Here is a 19,920-nt window from a genome sequence, read left to right on the forward strand (position 1 = left end):
GAGAAGACGCCCTCGGCCCTCCCCGGCCCGCGGGTGGCCCCTGCAGAGCGTGGCCCCGTATCACGGGGGAGCTGTGTACCTGGCACCGTTGGACAGCTTCAGGATGATCTGATTCTTTAAGTCGTAGACCTTCCCCAGCCAGCAGTCATAGGCAATGTAGTCCCCGTACATGAAGGGCTGTGGACCGAGCCGGGGTGTGAGAGGCAGCGGGAGGCACTGGCGTGCAGCCCACCAGCTCCTCTTTGCCCGGAGACGGAGGAGGAGGGATCCGAGGAGCTCGCTGCCTGAGCCGGCCCGCCCCCCCCACCCCAACGAGTTCTACGCTGCACCCCGGCTCCCCCTCCCAGGTCGGAGGAGGGGGTGGCGGGGGGCGGGGGGGGGGGGGGTCTGCCTGGCGGCAACGAGAGAGTTGCGCAGAGGCCACGGAGCCTCCGAGGACACAGGGCTCCGGGGCAGGAGTGGGCTGTGGAGGTGGCAGGTGGAGGGTGGTTACGTGGACAAGTAAGCGATACAAAAGCAAGTGTCTCCCTGCTGGGAAAGGTTCTCACTCACACAGAAAAGGGGAAAGGAAAGAACGAACCTGAGCTGCTCAAACGGAACTAGAAGTATTGAGACAAAATCACATATTTTCATGTGTGCATAGAAGAGGCGCTGACAAATTCAGACGTGCCTCCGGGTACACACACAGGCATCTCCTGGTGTGGTCCTGAGAGGCCCTGCTGGCGATCCGTATACCCTGCACACGGCCAGATTTCTGTTTAAAATGCCATTCCCCTCTGAAAGGAACCAAGGCTCTTGGGAGAAATGGCTGATTCCAGGGCCGGATCAGAAGAGGTAGAAAATAAGAAGGTGCTTAAAACAAAACAAAAACCAAAAACAAGACCCAGGATGGGAAAGTGTCGAAAGGACACAGATACCAGCTTGAAGGGGCGCTTACTGGCCAAATCTGCAATAATTTAAGCAACAAAATACTGGCAGTAATGGATTGCAACCAACCAAACAGAAGGGGACCTCGGAGTCCGTACCGACGTAAAAAGAATTGAACGAGGCTGAAAGTGAAGCTCTTCCGTACAGAATGCCAACTAATAAAAAGGACGAGAAGCCACCGTGCCATCAAATCACCACTCAGCAAGCATTAGAGGGCTAGCCGGCTCAGGTGGGAATTGCTAACGGAGGCTAAGGCCGGTGGATCGGGGTCTCAGCAATTATGGACACAACCCCGGAGCACCTCCCCGCAAAGCTGGCCGGCTCGGGTGGGAAGTGCTAACCGAGGCTGGGGCTGGTGGACCAGGGTTTCAAAAGTAACAGGTTATTGACGCAACCCTGAGGCATCTCTCCCCAGAGCAGAATCCCTTGCAAAGGTGGTGTAAATGGCGACCTTGTGGAGAGGCTGGGCAGACACCAATACGGCCGGGATCACGACGAACACCCCTACTGTGGCCGCTGGATGTCACGGGCCAGGAAGAGCTCTGGGTGTTGCTGGGGCGGCCCTGACAAGGATGCGGGGCCTGAGTCTGGTCAGGAGGCCGATGACACGGCTCCGCGCTCAGGTCAGCCACTGGAAGGTACCGGGGCGTGGACAACAAAGCGAGACTGGGAGCAGTTCCAGATGAGGAATCAAAGAGCTGACAACCGAATGCAAAGTGTGCTTCTGAACGGAGTCCCGGATCGGAGGGGAAAGGCCGCTGGAACAGCCGGATGGGGTCTCTGGGTCGGACAGATGCGTGCTAGTGCCACCTTCCTGAACGGGGGGGGGGAGGGGGGGGGCTGAAAGACGGGTTCTGGGTTTGGGGAAGTACGCACCGTAGTGCTTCAGGCCCGTGGGGCGCTGTGTCTGTAGCTCGCTCTCCAGCGTGTCACAGAAAAGACTAGGGAGACAGAAGGAAATGCGGGGAAGGGAGGAGGAAGGTGATGGGGCCAACGGAGGGAAAGGTTCACCGCCAAGGAGCCCAGTGACGCAGGGAGCACGGGAACGTACAGCTTTCCCTAAGTTTGAAATCACTTAAAAAAGAAACTAAGGAAGAAATTTGTTGTTTCAAAACAGAGTGTTAAAGAAGAAAGGGAGCGAGGGAAGGAAAACCCCATCAGCAATGCATGCCGGAGGCACAGGGAGGTGTCCCGACCTCACGTCCGCACGGCTTCCTCACAAGGAGCGCCACTCAGGCAAGCCCGCCCCGGGAAGGTGCCCGGAAGGTGCGGTGCGCGTGGGGACAACCGGACCGCCGAGGGCGGGCAGGCGGGCGGGGCCGCTCACCCAGATGTGCTGCAGGTCCTTGCTGTTGACAGGGTAGATGATGCAGTTGGTGCCGATGAGCTTGACGGCACAGTCGATGCTGACGTCGATCACGGTGCCGCACTGGCTGTCCTGGGGAGGAGAAGGCATCCAGGCCCGAGCAGGCGCACGGCACCGGCCGCCAGGGCAGACCCGGCCCAGACACTCCCCAGGCAACCCCCGCGCCAACACTCACGGTGGATCGCATGTGCCGGACCACGTCCCGGGGCACCACAGAGCGGTCCTCTAGCTTCAGCTGAGAAAGAGAACACGGTGTGACAGAATGGCCTCTGATGTCATTACGGGGTGCGTTCCCCCCCAACTTCTGACTACGCTGTGACACACAGCCAGCCAAGCACACAAACCCTAAGTGCCGAGCACGGCTTGGGCCAGCGCCACACACCCTCTAACGGCAGCCAGACTGACACACAGAACTCCAGGCGCTACCTCCCGGAGCTCCAAAGGCAAACAGTATGGTGACCGAAGGTCGTTTCGATCATACCGAGAAGCGTGCCTAAATGACAGATCACATAAGGCCTCCTTCAAATTACAGGTTCAACAGCCCGTCACACAGCAAGACCGCTTTGCTAGGACTGACGTCCTTTTCCCACTTTCTGCGAGTGCCTGCCTGCGCCCCTACTGAGCGCTGAGTTACAGGGGGTGGAGGAGCGGCGTGACACCGGGCCACGTGGGTCACCCTGACGCCCGCTATCGCCTGACACGACCTTGTAATCTGGGCTATCCTTTCCGACCAGCCGCAGCCTGCTCCTTATCTACTGCTCCGCAGAGCCGAGCACAGCACCGCGGGGGAGCCCTCGGGACGGCCGGCTCTGGAGCCCCGCCAACTGCTCGGCGAGCACCGAACCCATCCCTTCACAGCCAGCCAGGCACAGCCTCCTCTGACTGGACAGCCAGGGCCCCTCGAGGGCTGTCCCCCGCCTCTGCCAGGCACGGGACCCCCCTCCAATGGCCCGGCCGCAAGACAGTGGTCCACCGGGCCCACGTGTCTTCTTTGCTGGCTCGCCCAACCTGGGGACCCCCCTCGGGAATGCTTCACTGAGTCACGGTACCGGGTGAGTCTCTGACCGCCCACCTCCTCTGGACGGGCACCTCCGAGACCCCAAACCACAGGGGTGCGAGAGCTATTCTCTCAAACAACACCCAACCTACGACTCCTCAGGCTCACTCCCCCAGTGCAAGGCCCAGGGCAGGGAAAGGTGAACTCCACGGAAGGAGAACTGAGACACCGGCTCAAGGTCACCGATATTTTGGCAATGATGGCTGACACAAACCCTGCTATCAATAGGATGATGTGATTTACAAAAAAGTAAAGGAGGAAGCGACGGGCCCCATTATTGACAAGCGATGGAGATTCTCCTACCTGGGAATGCAAGCCCATGATCCAGCTAAGAGTAAGCCCGGGGGTTAAAATCAGGGGTCCCTGAGCCAGACACTTACACGTGCCAGTTCTGAAACCTCAGGAAAGTCACTTATGTCCACACGTGAGAGCAGCCGTCTGGGAGTGGTGGAGGGGATTACAAAGGCAATGGAAGCACAGACGATCACAGGGCACCGGGCACACAGTAAGTGCTCAGCTAATGCCAGATCTGCTGTCTCCCAGGGCACAGGCTGAAGGCCCTCTGAGGTCAGGCTCTTCTTCCCTCTGCTCAAAGACCCCAGGAGGCCGTGAGGGGCCACAAGGAGCTCTGCTCAGGGTCTGCCGTGATGATGGTGCCACTTTTCTAACTCAAAGAACTTCTTATCCTGTAACCCTCTGTGCCCAGAGCTCTGGTCTGGGTCATGGTATTTTCAGTGCTGTCCCACCCTATCTCAAACCTCTGCTCCCATTTTAGACTTCAAAAGCCACAATTGCAGGTCTTCCCAAGTTGCCATAGAAACCAAAGTTACGGTGCCAGGAAATCCAATGGGAGAGGGGCTGCGCTGTGTGGGACACAGGGGTGCTACCCTTGGTGTGAGCCACGGCCGTGGGCACAGGCCGCCTTATCTGCCCGGGGATCCCTGAGGAGAGCCCCAAGTTGAGTCTGCAGATCACGTCCCCACCGAGGGGTCTGTGTCGGGCCCGACAGAGCTGCAGGGAAGGGACGGGCACAGGCCCAGCCCCTGAATCAGTGTAGTCTGTGATGGCACACCGCCCGGCTTCACGGCACCCTGGCCCGAGGGACGCTGCTCCTGAGGGTGGGTGGGTAGGTGGGACCGAGGCGACCGTTCCGAGGCCAGAGCGGGAACAGCACGTGGGTGAAGGCTGGTGTCACTGCAAGGCCAGAGGCGGGTTTCCTCCATCCTGCCTTTGTGAGCCCGCGCGGAAGGCGGCAGGGCAGCAGTTCACAGTGTTCTTGGGAGAGGGGAGCTGGGGAGCAAACACCGTCCTCTGGGTACGGCTCTGCTGACCTCCCCACCCGGAGGCCTGGTCCTCAGGCCCTTCTAACTCTCTGTGACAAGGAGTGACATTTCTCCAAAGCCCTGACAATGCGGGGAGGGGAGCGGAGTGGGAACGGCAGGGAGAAGAAAGGGGTGTGGCGGCCACGCGTCTGGCTACATAGCCTTCCCTTGGGAATTCCAGACGGTGAGAGAAGGGCATCCGGAAGGGCTGAGATCAACCTGCAAGGCTCTTGCTGATCTTTCACAACCTTCCTCCCCAGCTCCCTGCGTCCCACCCACACGGGGCACCGCCTGTGTCCACACAAGCCAGTCCTCCCCCTCCTAGGCGCCTCTCCACTGCACAGGTCCTTCCAAACGCTCTCCTTTCCTCGCCCCACTCCCATCACGTGCGACCTGCATCGCGAAGGCTCTCCATAGCCCCACTCTGGGAGGCACCTCAGTGCTCCCGGGGGCTCGGGAGCTCTGGAGCCCTCTGCCCACGGCACCGCCCAAGGGCGACAAGCAGCTTCCTCGGTGCTTTGTGTGTTGTAACCTGTGAGGTCCTCCGCGAGCTCCGAAGCACGCTACTCCCATTTTACAGACAAGTACATGGAGACGGAAAGAAAGCACAGCTCCACGGAGGTGGACCTTGACTTGAACTCAATCTGGCTCCAGGGGCCATTCTCTTAACCGCACAAAAAGCCCAACCCTCCCTGGAGCCGCAAAAATGAGAAGCGAGTAAAACACGTTCCTGGAAGGCCCATCACAGTGAAAGATCAGCGCTGTATTCGTTCCTGGGCCGGGGATGCAGAGATCGGGCACCCAGACGGCGGGCACTGGAGGCCAGCACTAGAGGGCGCTGTGCCCGCTCTAGGAAAATGCCGGGCTCTGGAGCTGAACGAGCCGCGAAGCAAAACCTACCAGTGATTTTCTGGTAGGTACACCCTGACTGCAGTTACCCAAAACTCGTTACCGGAGTGGGATCTGAGGTGGGGGATGGACAGGTCCCAACTGCCATTACCGGCTCTAAATTGCTGAACAACCTCTGAGGAGGGGACTATCAACATTTTTTGAGAGCGTAGCTGCCGGAGGCTTCTGAACAGGGGGGAAAAAAAAGATACCACACCAACATGCTGACCTGTCTCCGAATGAGAAGGGACTATGGATGGCTTTTAAAGGGAGCGTGCATTACTTCAGACGATTTTGGGACACGACCGTGGGACATCGTTTGCTCCCCCTCCCTGCTCTGGAAACAGCGACGCTGGCGCTGCTCTGCTGCTCTGCGGGAGGAGAGCCAGGCCTCACGGAGGAGGTGACTCATCTGAACAATGATGACTGAGCACCTGCCATGGGCCAGGCGCTGGGGACACAAGTGCCGGCTCTCACAAAGCTTAAGTTCTAGCGCAAGGAGGAGACACACGCGTGTGAGCGCACACACAGGCCAGGCGGTGCTAAGTTCCATACAGAAAAAAAAGGCAACTCAGGGGCAGGGGTGAGAGACCAGGAAGGGGAGGAAGCAAGAGTGAGTTATTTTATTTACTTTTTAAAGTAGGCTTCATGCCCAACGCAGAGCCCAACGTGGGGCTCGAAGTCACGACCCTGAGATCAAGACCTGAGCTGAGATCAACAGTTAGATGCTTAACCAACTGAGCCACCCAGGCACCCCAATGAGTGAGTTCTTTTCAAGGCTGGTCAGGAAAGGCCACGCCAAGGTGCCATCTGACCGGAGATCTGAGTACAAGAAGGCGGTGAGCTTTCCAAGCAGAGAGAGAGGCTGCCACAAAGACCCTGTGGGCCTGCGTGTTCTATGACCGGCAAGGAGGGCAGTAAGCAGATGAGGCTGGCTCATTCAGGCCTTGGAGAAAGACCCGCAGGAAGGGCGTGAGATTCCATCCAGTGCGGGGGCTCGCGGGGCTCGCGGGGCTCGGAGCAGAGCGCGTGCATGACAATAACGTTAAAAGGATCCTCTGGCTGCCAGCTGTAAAGAGGGGTAGGGAGACCAGTTAGCCAAGTGGTTCTCAACTGGGGGCGACTTTGCTCCCCAGAGAACATTTGGAGCGTCTGCAGGCATTTTTCATTTCACTGTCACCACTGGGAAAAGGGGTTTCTGGTACACAGTGGGGAGGGATGCTGCTAAACGTCCAAGGAAGCACAGGACAGCCCCCCACCCTATTATCCCTGATGCCATGACAAAGAATGCGCTAGCCCAAAGCATCAGCTGCATTGAGGCTGAGAAGCCCTGAGGCTGTCCCCAGAATGGTGGCAGGAGGGAGACAAGAGCACTGGGGGAAAGGATCGCCCTCCATACAGTCTCATCAGAAGGCAGAGCTCACTGGGGCGCCTGGGTGACTCAGCCGGTTAAGCGTCCGACTTCGGCTCAGGTCATGATCTCACGGTCTGTGAGTTCGAGCCCCGTGTCGGGCTCTGTGCTGACAGCCTGGAGCCTGCTTCGGATTCTGTGTCTCCCTCTCTCTCTGCCCCTCCCCTGCTCATGCTGTCTCAAAAATAAGTAAAAACATTAAATTTTTTTTTTTTTTTTTTTTTTTTTTAAAGAAAGAAGGCAGAGCTCATAGTTGGGAAGCAACACAGATCACAGGGAAAAGGCAACACGGCAGGGAGGCTAGGCACTTCCATCACCTCCATTTGAGCTCCACGGAGCTCTGCTCTGACCAGGAGGACTACTCTCCTCTCCCTGCCCCGCACCCGAGGTGCACACTACTTCTGAGCTGGGGTCTCGGGGCCCACCACTGACAACACGACAGAAACACGAGCTGGTCCTGCAATCCTTGGTCTAGACCCTCACTCATAACATTGCTCTTTATTGACCTGGAGGAACCCAAATTCACGGTATCAAACTGTTTCAAGAGTAGAAAAGGGCAAACTGAGGCTGATCAACAGGTTGAAAATGCAAGAAGCTGCTTTCAAGCGGACCGAACGTCACATCTGTAGGACTGGGTGGCCATAAGGGCTGGCCTGCTCAGTGGAGGCCAAGCACTTGCTCTGGGGAAAAAAGGTAGCTTTGTTCCTGGTCAGGAGCCCGAGCACAGGGGCCCCCAGTGTGAGAGGGGAAGCGGCAGAAAGTCCCCAACAAAAGGCAAAGGAGGGGCCTTGAAGGTACCTGAGCATCTGTGTCAGGGCTGGAACCCGCCCACCAGCCACCGCCATCTCCTGTCAGACTCTGGCGAGGGCCACAACACAAGCGAAGTGGGTAGATCTCCTTAAGTACCACCCGAGAAAAACCAACCTGGTCTTTGCTTGGGGGGGAGGGGGGGGGGCAGTGACATTCTCACCACCAGACTCTCAACTTACAACCAGAAAGAGCTTCAAACCCAAAAGGTACGGCATCGTGCCAAGCACCCACGGGCGCCTAATAAAGTCTCAGATCACAAGGACAAGCTGGCTGCCAGCCCCTCACGGTGCCCTGGTGAGCAAGTGGAAAGCTGGGGACAGCCGGCAGCCGGCCCAGCTTGGGTTTGTATTCAGAGTGAGGTTTTACTACACTCCCCTCGACTGAGCCAGGCCCGAGACCCCGGGGAGACCGCTCAGGGGCCTCACGGTGCTCAGCAAGGAAACCAGAATCTTCTGAGCTACGCTGCTGCTTTGCCCGGTGAGGGGAGGTGGAGGGCAGCGTGGCCCAGCAGATGCACGTAGGAATTAGGCTGTTTACCTAGGCCAGGACTCAAAGAACAGAGTCCTGAAAGGAATATGAGGTCAGACGAGTACTGGAAATTTCTAAAGGCTTATTACTTCCCAAGGGGGTAACAACCCCATACAGCCTGAGCCGAGGCTGAGTCCAAGCCGTACCGGAGAAGGATGAAACAGGTCAACAGGGGCTTCCACTTGTGACGAGGACCCCAGGGCCTCCTAAGCAGACCCCCACCCCTTCAGTGTCACAGACACTTTTGATGTGCTGTCCCCGAGCCTGAAGGGCCTAGCCACACTGCCTGTGGGCCGGGTCCACTGCAAGTCCCACACCGCGCTGGGTGGGGGGGTGGGGGGGGGAACCCAGCAGTAGAGGGGGCATGCTGGTGAGTGCACACACACGTGCTCCGCCGGCTTCCGTCTGGGGAGGTGAGAACAGAGGAAATCATTCACCAGGAACTTTGCTGACACCTAGGGTGGAGGTCATTTAATTTCTTTAGAGCTTCCTGTAGATTCGGGGCTAGAGAGAACATCCAAATGTACAAGGAGTGAACACTACCTTTAAAGAATTTACGAGCACCTGGCACAGAGATGGGTGGGGAGGGGGATGGTCCAGTGGCCGTAACCCTTTCCCCTCCCCGAGGTAACTGCAACTGGGTGGCCAGAGAAGCTAATTATGCCAGACTGGGAAGTTTGTCCTGCAGTGAGGACTTCTAGAAAAGTTTTGGAAATCCCAGAATGAATGGAATGCTCTCTAGAGCAGTGTTTTCCAAACTGTGGGCTGTGACCCATTAGTCAGGAAATCAATTTAGGGGCACCTGGGCAGCTCAGCTGGTTGAGCGTCCAACTGTTGGTTTGGCTCAGGTCATGATCTCACAGTTCGTGAGTTCGAGCCCCAAGGTGGGCTCTGAGCTGACAGAGCAGAGCCTGCTTAGGATTTCCTCTCTCTGCCTCTCCCCCTGCTCAAGCTCTCTCTCAAAATAAATAAACTTTGAAATCATGATGTAAAATTTAATATTCTACAGTGGGTCGTTTTCAAGAAGCTTGAGAGCCGCCACCCTGCCTACCTATCTGCCCGGTGCCTGTGCCCGGCTCTACTGGCTCTCTCTGGCTATGGTTTTGGCCAGTTGCATCCAGGAGAGAGAAACAGCTCATCAGAAGCTGGTCTGGAGCCAAAAACAAGCAAACAAACAAAAAACCCCAGATCTGTATGTTCACACGTAGACACTGTGGGGGTGGGAAACCTCGAACTCTGTGACATTACTTACAAACGTCAGTATGGTGGCTTTCAGAACCGGAAAACCGGAAGTGAGAGGAAATGGCACGTGAGCCCGAATTCCCCGTTCACACTGGGTCTGGGGATGTGACTGGTCAGGGATTCTAGCATATGCCGGGGTAAGGCCTTTCTCGGAGCAGGTGACCATCATGTGGCCAGCCCCGGACAACCCAGCAATCAGCAAGCTGCCCACCTGAGGACAGAAGGTTTTATCGGCAAAACACAAATGGCCAGAGGGCCTCCCATGCATGGGGAGGAGAGAACAGCTGGAAATGTCTGGGCAGTATGGAAGAAAAGACAAAGGTCAGTGCCCCTAACCAGAAAATCCTATTAATCGTGGAAATCATTCATCGGAAGTTCTGCTAAAGCCAAAGACTGAGGTCAATTAGTTCCATAATTTTTTAGTGTTTTCTATAGATTCAGAATGAGACAAGAATAAAAATCTGTAGGAATATGCACATACATTTAGATGGGGAGAAAACATGAAAATACGTGCAAACATTCATACACAATACACATACACTGCTTAGCTGGGTAGGGAGAAGAACAGCTCCTGTTTCTGGATGGTTGGTGGGGGAAGGTGGGAAGGGCCAGGCTGCACAGGAACTAACCATCGGAGATACAGGCAAGGGATGTCCACCACCTCCTCTGCGTCAGATGAAAACTGGCCAGGCCTCTGTGCTCTCAGCCCCCGGGGGCAGCACTGTCCCCAGGGAGCTCCCTCTTTGCTCCCACACCCCAGACACCGCAATCTGGGCTGGGCAATGCGGCATGGCTGCATCACTGCCTGGAAAGTGCAGCTGCAGCTTGCCAGCTTGCTGGAATGGCCTGGGAGGCACAGCCTGCCCCAGGGGGCAGAGCAAGGGGACCGAGTCCAACTGCCTGCGAAGCGAGGGGGCAGGACTGGGGAGCTGCGCCCGCGGCAGGCCAGCTGGAGCCTGGGCAGCAGGGCTGGGTCTCTACAGATGCCGTGATGTTTGGGGTGCGGTGCGTGCATTCGGTGGCAAGAGGCCGCATGGACATAGAACAAAACCGCCCGTGACTCCTGGATTTGAATTGAAGGGAGGGTACAAACAGGAAGCTTTAGGAGGAAACCTCCCTCCTCAAGGAGCACGACTAAAAGGCAGAAAAGTAAACAGTAAACATGACTTCTTCTTCTGTTCTTGGGGCCAGGCTGCTGTCCTAGGGCTGCTGGGCATCCCTGGGAGTAAGCACGCAGCAGGCCAACTGTCCAGGCGCAGAGAGGGCTCACGGCCTCATCACTGCCTTCCAGACCTCCACCACCTGATGTCAGGTCGGCTCAGGGAAGGACAGACCTTTACTGAGCTTGCACAGTGTAGGGAGGAGTGCCACACGCTCTGCCCCTTGCAGACCTCACAGCCTCTACAAGGGGCACCACCATTACCGGAGTCCGGGGGGCTTGGAGAGGCAGGTGAGCTGCCCAAGACCGCCCTGGCAAGAGCACTCCAGAGCCGGTTCTGCAAACTTGCCCTTCCTCATCTGGCAAGCGTGACCTACGGCGCAGCCCTCGGGCATGGCGCTGGCCAACGAGGACCGTGCTGACACGGTGTGGCCCCTGACGGCAGCCCCGCCATCTTCCCAGAGCTTACTGAAATGCAGACTCCCAGGTCCCACCCCAGCTCTGCCGCCTGGGAGTCCACATGTTAACAACGTCTCTGCTCTCCGGGTGACCCGTGCGCACGGTACGCCGTCTTCGCGTAACAGAGGGTCTCGACAGAGAGGGTATCAGGATAGAGGGAGGGACAGCCCTGTCCCAGGTGCACTGCTCAGTCCAAAGCCCCAGGAGGGTATTCTGAGAATAGGCATTCTGAAAAAACTACCCCCAAACCCGGCTATTCTAACTAGCACTTTAAAGGCGGCAAGGGAGGAGGAGAAATAGCTCAAAGGGACTGTCTCCGGGTCCAGTGGGGTGGGCCAGGCCCACTCTCCAACCGTAAGGGACCCCACGTGGAAGAAACATACCCTCCCTGGACCCACAACCGACCTCTGCTTGTTTCCCAAACACCTGCGGTTACTACCTCCCGGCAGATGAGTACCCTATATCCTGGGGTACTGCGTGCCACTTGGGCACCAGATGGCCCTGCGGCTGGCACACTAGGGGCTGAGGTTACCTCTGGGTCTGATCGTTAAGTCTCAAAAACCCTGAGTGCCCAGCGCTCGCCCACGACAACTTGCGGTAGGATGACATGGCTCATTGGGCTGGGACTTAAGATACTTGCAGACGAAACGGCAGAGTCGCTGAGACTGGGGTAAGAATCCCTGCAACTGCGCTGTCGCATCGAGGTGGCCCGTCTCCCTACGGCACAACCACCAGGCCCGGCAGAGGCTGGTGCTGCACTGGGGACGTCCTCTCACCTCCCCGGGTGTTAGCCGCCTCATCTGGAACAACAGCCCTGGGCCGGGCAAGCTCCGGGCTCTTCCAGCTTGAGCTCATTCCCTGTAACATCGGGGGGGGGGGGGGGGGGGGCGGGGGGGGCAGGGGCAGGTTTCTAGCACCTGCCCGCCGCTGTCACCGCGGAGGGGCAGTCTGTTTGGAGCGTGCATCCCTACAGACCTCTCAAGTAGGCAGGCTAAGCAGAAAGATGTCCCTGGTCTGCCCGGTCTAAGAAAGCCCCACGCCAGGAGCACCCGGGTGCTCTGGGTGAAGTCTCTGGGTGAAGCCAGAAATGTGCTTCTTAACATCCCCCAGGCAAGTCTTGACAAACAGCCTGGTGAAAACAGTTCTGACCCAGTCAGTAAGTTTCCCTTTCTTCTAAAACAAAATAGAACCCCAACTACTTAGGGACATTTGTTTTTAATTTAAAAATATTTCAGGGGCGCCTGGGTGGGCTCAGTAGGTTGAGCGTCCGACTTCGGCTCAGGTCATGATCTCACCGTCTGTGAGTTCAAGCCCCGCGTCGGGCTCTGTGCTGACAGCTCGGAGCCTGGAGCCTGCTTCGGATTCTGTGACTCCCTCTCTCTCTGACCCTCCCAGTTCATGCTCTGTCTCTCTCTGTCTCAAAGATAAATAAACGTTAAAAAGAAAATAAAATTAAAAAAAAAAAAAAGAAAAAAAGAAATAAAAATATTTCAGGGCGCCTTGGCGGCTCAGTCGGTTAAGCATCCGACTCTTGAAGTTGGCTCTGGTTGCGATCTCACGGTCGTGAGACGGCGTCCCGCGTCCAGCTCTGCACCGAGCGCGGAACCTGCTCGGGATTCTCTCTCTGCCCCTCTCTTGCAAGCGTGCTCTCTCTCTCCAACGAGATAAACTTTAAGAAATAAAAAATAACTTTTTTTTTTTTTTTAAACCCCAGTTGCTGGAGCTTTCTTTTTTTTTTTTAATTTTTTTTTCAACGTTTATTTATAACTTTTAAAAATATTTTAAAGACATAAACCTGGAGATCAAGGTACAAAAACAAGGTGACTAAAATAACGAACACGGTGAGACTCAACTGATTACCGCCGCTTTGCCTCAGTTTTCCCTGATACACTCGTGGTTCAGCCTCTGACGAGATACACGCGCACCAGGTCGTCCAAGTGATGTGGCCCCAACTGTGACCTCTTTTCGGGTGGTCCGGACCCTGATCTAGGCCAGTTACCAGACTGACGCCAACAACAAAGCCTGAGGCCCTGCGACCGCTTTTAGTGCGAAACCTCTACTGACCAGAGTCAAGGGACCTGACTCAGGCCAGCTGCTACCGAGGTGGCAAAGAGCAGATTCTGCCGTCCTCAGACACCTGGGGGACACGGTTTCGCCACCTTAAAGACTTCCAGGCAGAAAGGCAGCTCCTGGGCCCGCGCTGTGACCACGAGAGCCCGATTTTCAGAGCTGGGTTTCAGGACGGGTGTGAGCCAGTAAATGAAATGTGGCTCTGCCCACGGGTAAGTGCTCCAAATCTGAGACAGAACTACCCTGGTCTGAAGGGTGTGTCACTGTCTGGCCCAAATCATCCAAGATGGCCACCAGGACTTCATCTTTATAGACGCTCCCGCTCCCTTTCTTCACCTTCCCTCCTGTGAGCCCGCAGAAACATGACATCATCTCCAAGATGACATAATCTTCACTCAGCAAAGAGCTGACACCTCATTTCCACAGTGGCTTGTGACATCCAGCCTCACCTCCACCCACAACACCTGCGTCTCCTTCGGGCCACGCTCCCAAACACTGAGAATCAGCTGCTGATCAATAGCCACTCTCTGCAAAATGCATCCTACCTTCCGTGGCAGACTCAGACTGAAAGGGATCCACTCAGCACTGCTATTTTTAAAAATGCAAATATGGTAGGAAAAGGCAGTAAAAATAACACACCAGGGCCCCGATCCAAGGCAGATTCTTTGCCGAGGGGCCAGGATTTCATTGAAGTAGGGGTGGAGTGTGTGGGGCTCAGGGTGGCTGATCTTCCTACGGAGTTTTGGTTTTTATCACACCTGTGCGCACAGAGCTGCGAAGACCGTACAGACTGCCCCGCCTCCAACCTCTCCCTGGTGAGCCACCCCACAGCAGGTAAGCTGAACCCATCCCAGAGGGGCGGGCAGGCTTCACGGTCCTTCCCGGAATGACTATGCCAAACACGGACGTTTCTCTGCTTCCCTCAATTCTAAAATGACATCCTTCCAAGACAAACTGAGGTGGGTGTTGCAAACATTCCCCCGCCCCCCAGGGAGGCGGGGGCTTGGTAAAGGCACAGCGAGCCAAGGAGGAGACACACAAGACCCTGGGATGGGAAGCAAGCCGGGGTCCTGCATCATTCAGTGATGGCCCTGACGGCCAGATGGTCCCAAACTGCGGACTGCCTTCCAAATTGGCTGGTCCACACTGCCGATGCTATGGCCGCAGAGAGCCCAACAGACAGGCGGATCCCGCCGCTGCGAGTCAGCAGACATGGCCTCGCCACTGCGGCGCCAACACGATGGCCATGGTGGCTTCCTTTCCCCAGCTCCCCACGTCACTAGAATTAGGTCAGGACAGGAGCAGGTACCCTGCCTCTGAGCAAAGATTTCTAACTAAATGAAACACAAATATTTAGCAGCCCGTTTCTGGGCAGAGTTCATCGTAATTGGCATGGCTGGGAAAGTGGGAAGGACTCCCCAGCACCCACCGGAAAAAGAGGTAAGGAGGAAACACCTAATGGTCCTGCAGACTGATCTCTAACATGCCCTCTGGCCCCCTAACAGGGAATGGGAATAATCACAGCTACGACAAGTGCCCCAGGGCCGAACCCAAGTGTCGAGAAGGGCCAGAGACTTGCTGGGGTACGGGTTACAGCTTCTATGGAATAAACCTCTCAGCCTTTCTGGGCTGGCCGTCTTCCCTTAATCCCCGGGTCCTGGGAGCCGGCCAAGGTTGCTGGAGTGGGAGTCTGAAGAAGAACCAGAAGGCGACACCAGACTGGCATCTGAAGAGTCCTTCGACCTCTAGTAGGCTGCACCCAGACCTTCTCAAGGACCACCGATTCTAAGTGGAGGAAGGCGGGGACAGATAAAGACGTCTCAGGGGCTCTGCTATGGTCCTGCGAGGGCCAACCAAGCCACGTGAGGGCAAAGGCAGGCCTGCGGCGATGGTTTTGAGCTCTCTGTGTGTAATAAGCCCTGGGAAGCACCAGGACACGTGTGGCAAACAGTAAGTAATCAAGAACGATTTCCTTCCCGTGCCCCCTGCCCATGCTCTCCCAACCTTTTCCAAGTTTACTTCACTCATCTGCAATCTGAACCGTCCCGACACAGTAGACGACGTACAGAAACTGTGGAATGAAGTACACGGGGAGAGGTATGATGGAGGTGTCTCACATTAACCCACTTTTGTCAGGCTGCAGCTCTAGTCCTGTCTCTCCTCTATCAAGGGCTGGACAGGGACAGAGCCTGCCCTGTAGAGAAGTCTGGGCTCCTGACCGGTTGCTTCCTTTGACATTTATGATATGCCTCTCCCCTGATCGACTACAGACCGACAAACCATCCATCCACTGATGCAACCAACTAAACACCTACAGGATGCCAGATGCTGTGTCTGATGCTAATGAAACATGGGGAAACGAGACAGACTCAGCCGGGGCAGAGCCAAGAAGGGTGCGGAAGACAGGTAGTTCCATAAGCAATTACGTGCTGACGCGTGCGGGGCTGGGGGAAAGCATGAGCGGCCACAAGAACAATCACGGCTTTGGTTTGTCCAGATGGCCGCACGCAGGTCTTTGCTCAGATGTCACCTCCTCAGAAAGGCCTTTGACCGCCCCATCTGGACTCATCCCTCCTCATTCTCTACATACTCCCACTTTTTCTCCACAGCACCTGCCATCCCCTGCACCCGTTACCGTTTGCCCCATTCGACGTGACTGCCCCCCACGAGGGCAGGCACCGCTCACCACCGCATCCCCACCACAGTGCCAGGAATCCACAGGGTGGAGGAAGATGTGAACATTCGGGCCTGAGAGGGAACCCACTGGGGCAGTCTGCAGCATGGAGTCTACGAAGCCATCTGCATACTGGAGGTACTGCCTACTGTTCGGAAACGCCACTACCTTGAGGAGGCTGGATTTTCCAAACCTCAAGCCCAGAGTCCATTTCCTGTGACGTCTGCCCTGCCTCCTCTTGGTGGAGGGTGGTGCCGAAGGGCACGCTACCTGTGGTCATAAGCCTGGCCTAGTGGCTCAGCTCCCAACCGCCAACACCAGCAGCCCACGGGTCCAGGGTGACAGTTCTGATGGGTGTCCGCACAAAAGAAACCACTTCACAGGTAACCGCGATCTGAACAAGCAGCACTCGTGCCGAACAGGCCAAGAGCCACATGAAAAGAAGCACCACCTGGAAGGGTGAGGCCGCCTTACCACTCGGTTCTCAGTCGGCCAGCCTTTCAACAGTATTTTAAACCCAGTTTTGATTATTACACCCACAGGGTGTAGAGAATTTGGAGAAGATTCAGAGCGGCGCTAGAAACAGGATCTGCGAGGAAAGAGGGAAACACACTCTAGGACAGAAACGAGAAGCCCGGGATCGCTTCTGTCTTCGAGTCTGGAACTTCCATGAAAACACTCGGCAACTGCAAATGTCTGTGGAGAACTTGGAGTAGGGATGGCTGGGATGGCTGGGATGGCTGGGATGGCTGGGATGGCTGGGATGGCTGGGATGGCTGGGATGGCTGGGCGGCTCGGTCAGTTAAGCGTCATGATCTCACAGTGTGAGTTCGAGCCCCGCATTGGGCTTTGCACTGACAGTGCCAAGCTCGCTTAGGATTCTCCCTCCCTCCCTCCCTCCCTCCCTCCCTCTCTCTCTCTCTCTCTCTCTCTCTGGCCCTCCTCCACTCGTGTGCTCTGGCTCACACACACACTCTCTCTCTCAAGATAAACTTAAAACAAACAAACAAACAAACAAACAAAGTAGGGATGGTTGGGCAAAAGGAAGAAACCAGGGTCAGGTAACTCCCCTCCAGAATGGGCTTCCCCAATGTTCCTGGGTCAGACCTAAACTGTCCAACAGGGAAGCCACTGGCCACATTCGGCCACTGAGCATCTGAAACACGACCAAGTCAGAGAGGAAATGTGCCGCAGCACAGACAGGGTGGCGACGACGCAGCGTGAAGAATGCAAATCATTGCTCTTGTCACCTCTGTGGCATATGCTGAAATGATGTCCTGGATCTACACTGGCTTGAATACAACATTAAATTCACCTGCTCCCTTTTGCTTTTTTTTTTATGTGGCCACTAAAAACAACCTGAAATTACCTATGTGACTTAGATGGCCTTTCCACTGAACAGTGTTGGTTTAAACCAGTAAATCCTTAACAACACCAACAACAGAGTACCAGAGGCGTAAAACATAAAACAGCGCCCAGTTGTACTGTCTCAATAGTGCTCCCCAGAGGCAACCACTTTCTACTTTCTTAGAGGTTAGAATATTCAGCCACATGTAGAAACCATATGCCTGCATCACTAATTCCTAATCTGTTAACGGCAGACGTTACCTACTGTTTCTCCCCTCCCCCTGACAACCCGTCCCTCGAGCCCATCTTTCCAACAGCTCTACCGCTTTGACTGAAACAACTCGATCGTGTTGCAACGGAGCAAACAGAGCTTAGAGCCGAACCAAGGGGCACTCCGCGAACACGTACAACCTGTGCGTCAAAAACCTATCCATAACTTTTCCCAACCTGCTCGAATAATTCATCAGGTGTTTTCTAGGTCTTGTGTCTGTTGGAGACTGCCGTTCCACCCTGCCTCTCCTGCGTGGACTTCCCTTTGCCGCAGGGCAACAAGGGAGCTCTTGTTTCCCGGATCCCAGAAAACTCCCTCGTTTTGGTGAAGCACACCTTCCGTCAGCTTCCGGAGAAAGGGTTCAAGGGAAGCATGTTATTTTTCCAGTCCTTGCACGCCTGAACAGAATCACCCCGCTGGGTCACCTGGATGTGGGATGGGGGGTGTGGGATTCCCACAGAACGTCGAGGGCTTTGCTCTACTGTCTCCCACCTGTCATAACCGGCACGTTCGCTCTGTTTATATTCACTGTGATCGTGCGGATTTCTTTCTATCACCTTTAGGGCCTTCTGTCTTCCAGGCTTTTTCTTTGCTCTCCTTTTTTCTAGGAGAATGACCTAGTTTTTAATAACTGAGTATTTTCCCTCTACTGGTTGGAAAGCTTTCAGGCCTATTTCTATTCGACGGTTACCCTTACTTAACACGCTGGTTTGTCTGCTGGACTCAGGCTGAATCACAGCAAGGCCCTCCTACCCTTCCCAAACGGGTCAAAGGCCTTAGAACGCGTTCATTACAATCGTCCCCTCGCTCTCCTTTCCGCTGTTTGTCGGGATTTTCCCTCTAAGCTCTCCTCAAATTAGTAATGCTCACTGTCTTGTGTTGCCCATGTCCTGGCACGCCGTTCCTTGTTGTCTGTCTCCTTTCTCCTGGGCTTAGTTTCCTTCTCCCCGGAGTATGGAGAAGGTCTGTCGGTGAATAAATTCGGTGTTTTCGTGCTGTGAAAATGCCTTTATTTTGTTCTCACTACTGAGTAGTAATGGGGTGGTTACTGAAAACGAAGGTAGCAACCTATTTTCCCTAGCACCCTGAAGAGTCTCTTCCATTGTGGTCTGGCCTCCACGTGACTACCTGGACCCCTGCTGACTCACACGGTGAACCCTGGGAGTAATCGGGATTTTTTTCCCCCTCAAGCTTTTTCCCTTTGGGAGCTCCCATCAGACACAGGCCTGGGCACTCCCGTCCATGCCCCTGGTGTTACTTCTCTCCCTTCCGTCCCGTCTCGCTCTCGGCACCGAATCCCTACTCAACTTCTTCGAGATCTGTTTCCCAGTTCACGTAATTCTCCCTGGGGGTGTATCCACTTGGCTATTTAGCACTTCCACTGGGTTTTACATTCAATTAGAGTTTTCATTCTGGAGGTTTTTGGGGTTCTTTTAAAACAAAGCCCGTTTAAAGGTACTGTCCTAGGCTTTCCTTTGATTTCTTCTCTTTCCTTTAGTTCTTTAGCCCTTCAATCCCTTCAGACATTTATATTATAATCTCTCCTATTACCTGGAATCTTAAAAGGCTGGAAATCCTGTTTGTTCTGACAGCTGATTCTTATCGTTTCTGCGTGTTTATCAGTAAACCCCTGGCGTGAGCTCATCATTTTTGTGGAGATGTCAGGGTTCTAGGAGGCCAGCCTTGTGGAAGGGTCGTTCAATCCAAGTTCTGCTTTTCTTCCTCAAGGGGCTCTGAGGGCATCACCAGCCTGGTGCTGGCGTGGGGATTCCTAAAATAGGAGGCTATTATCAATACAGAAATCAAACGTGGATGTTTCAACTGCTTATAAGAGACCTCCCCCAGCATCTCGGAGTGTGGTGCAGTGATAAAACTTCCCAGCCATTTCTCTAGCCCCACAATGGAGATCTTCTCGAATTCCTTTTATTCCTTTTAGCAGGGAAGAGCCCTTTGAAGGGATCTCTATTTCAACTCTGCACATGATCATCGAAATCCAAACTTCTATTATTGTGAGGGCCTGTTTTAAGGTCCAATCAACACCCCCTGAAGATGCCACAATATCAGTAGGCCTTCTCGGCTCTAGTTTTAAATTCCTTCTTGATTTTGGTTTCTTGTGATCCCCTTTCTTTCTTATAAACTTAGTTACATATTTAAAATCTTCATTATATTCTATACGGCATTTTCTAAGTGATTGAGTAGGAGTGGTTCTACATTAGCTCAATCTACCGTGTTAGACTGGAAATTCACTCCACTGCCTGCTGGCTCCCCACAAGATTGAAGGTTGCAAAACTGGAGGTATCTTCATTCCCAATCTTTTGCATGTAACCTCTTTCCTCTCTTTGGAAGCTTCATCACCAGTGTTCCGGAATTACACAATGTGCCGCTCAGA

General features: G+C 55.0%; 1 protein-coding gene across 3 annotated transcripts in view; it reads right to left on the bottom strand.

Annotated features, from left to right (window-relative positions):
• UBE2O (ubiquitin conjugating enzyme E2 O) overlaps positions 1–19,920 on the bottom strand; it is a 55,958-nt gene that overhangs the window by 11,813 nt on the left and 24,225 nt on the right. Inside the window, exons 1-4 of one of the 3 annotated variants that reach the window (XM_047832476.1) lie at positions 2,775–3,014; positions 2,469–2,528; positions 2,255–2,365; positions 80–177 (exon numbers count right to left, since the gene is read on the bottom strand). In XM_047832476.1, coding sequence (XP_047688432.1) covers positions 80–177; positions 2,255–2,365; positions 2,469–2,480 — 221 coding nt within the window. In that variant the 5' untranslated portion in view covers positions 2,481–2,528; positions 2,775–3,014. Of the gene's footprint in view, positions 1–79; positions 178–1,803; positions 1,823–2,254; positions 2,366–2,468; positions 2,529–2,774; positions 3,015–19,920 lie in introns of those variants that run through there. The other 2 variants (XM_047832475.1, XM_047832477.1) reach the window with 2 other exon arrangements.

The sequence above is a fragment of the Prionailurus viverrinus genome, chromosome E1, assembly GCF_022837055.1.
Source record: "Prionailurus viverrinus isolate Anna chromosome E1, UM_Priviv_1.0, whole genome shotgun sequence".
NCBI lineage: Eukaryota > Metazoa > Chordata > Mammalia > Carnivora > Felidae > Prionailurus > Prionailurus viverrinus.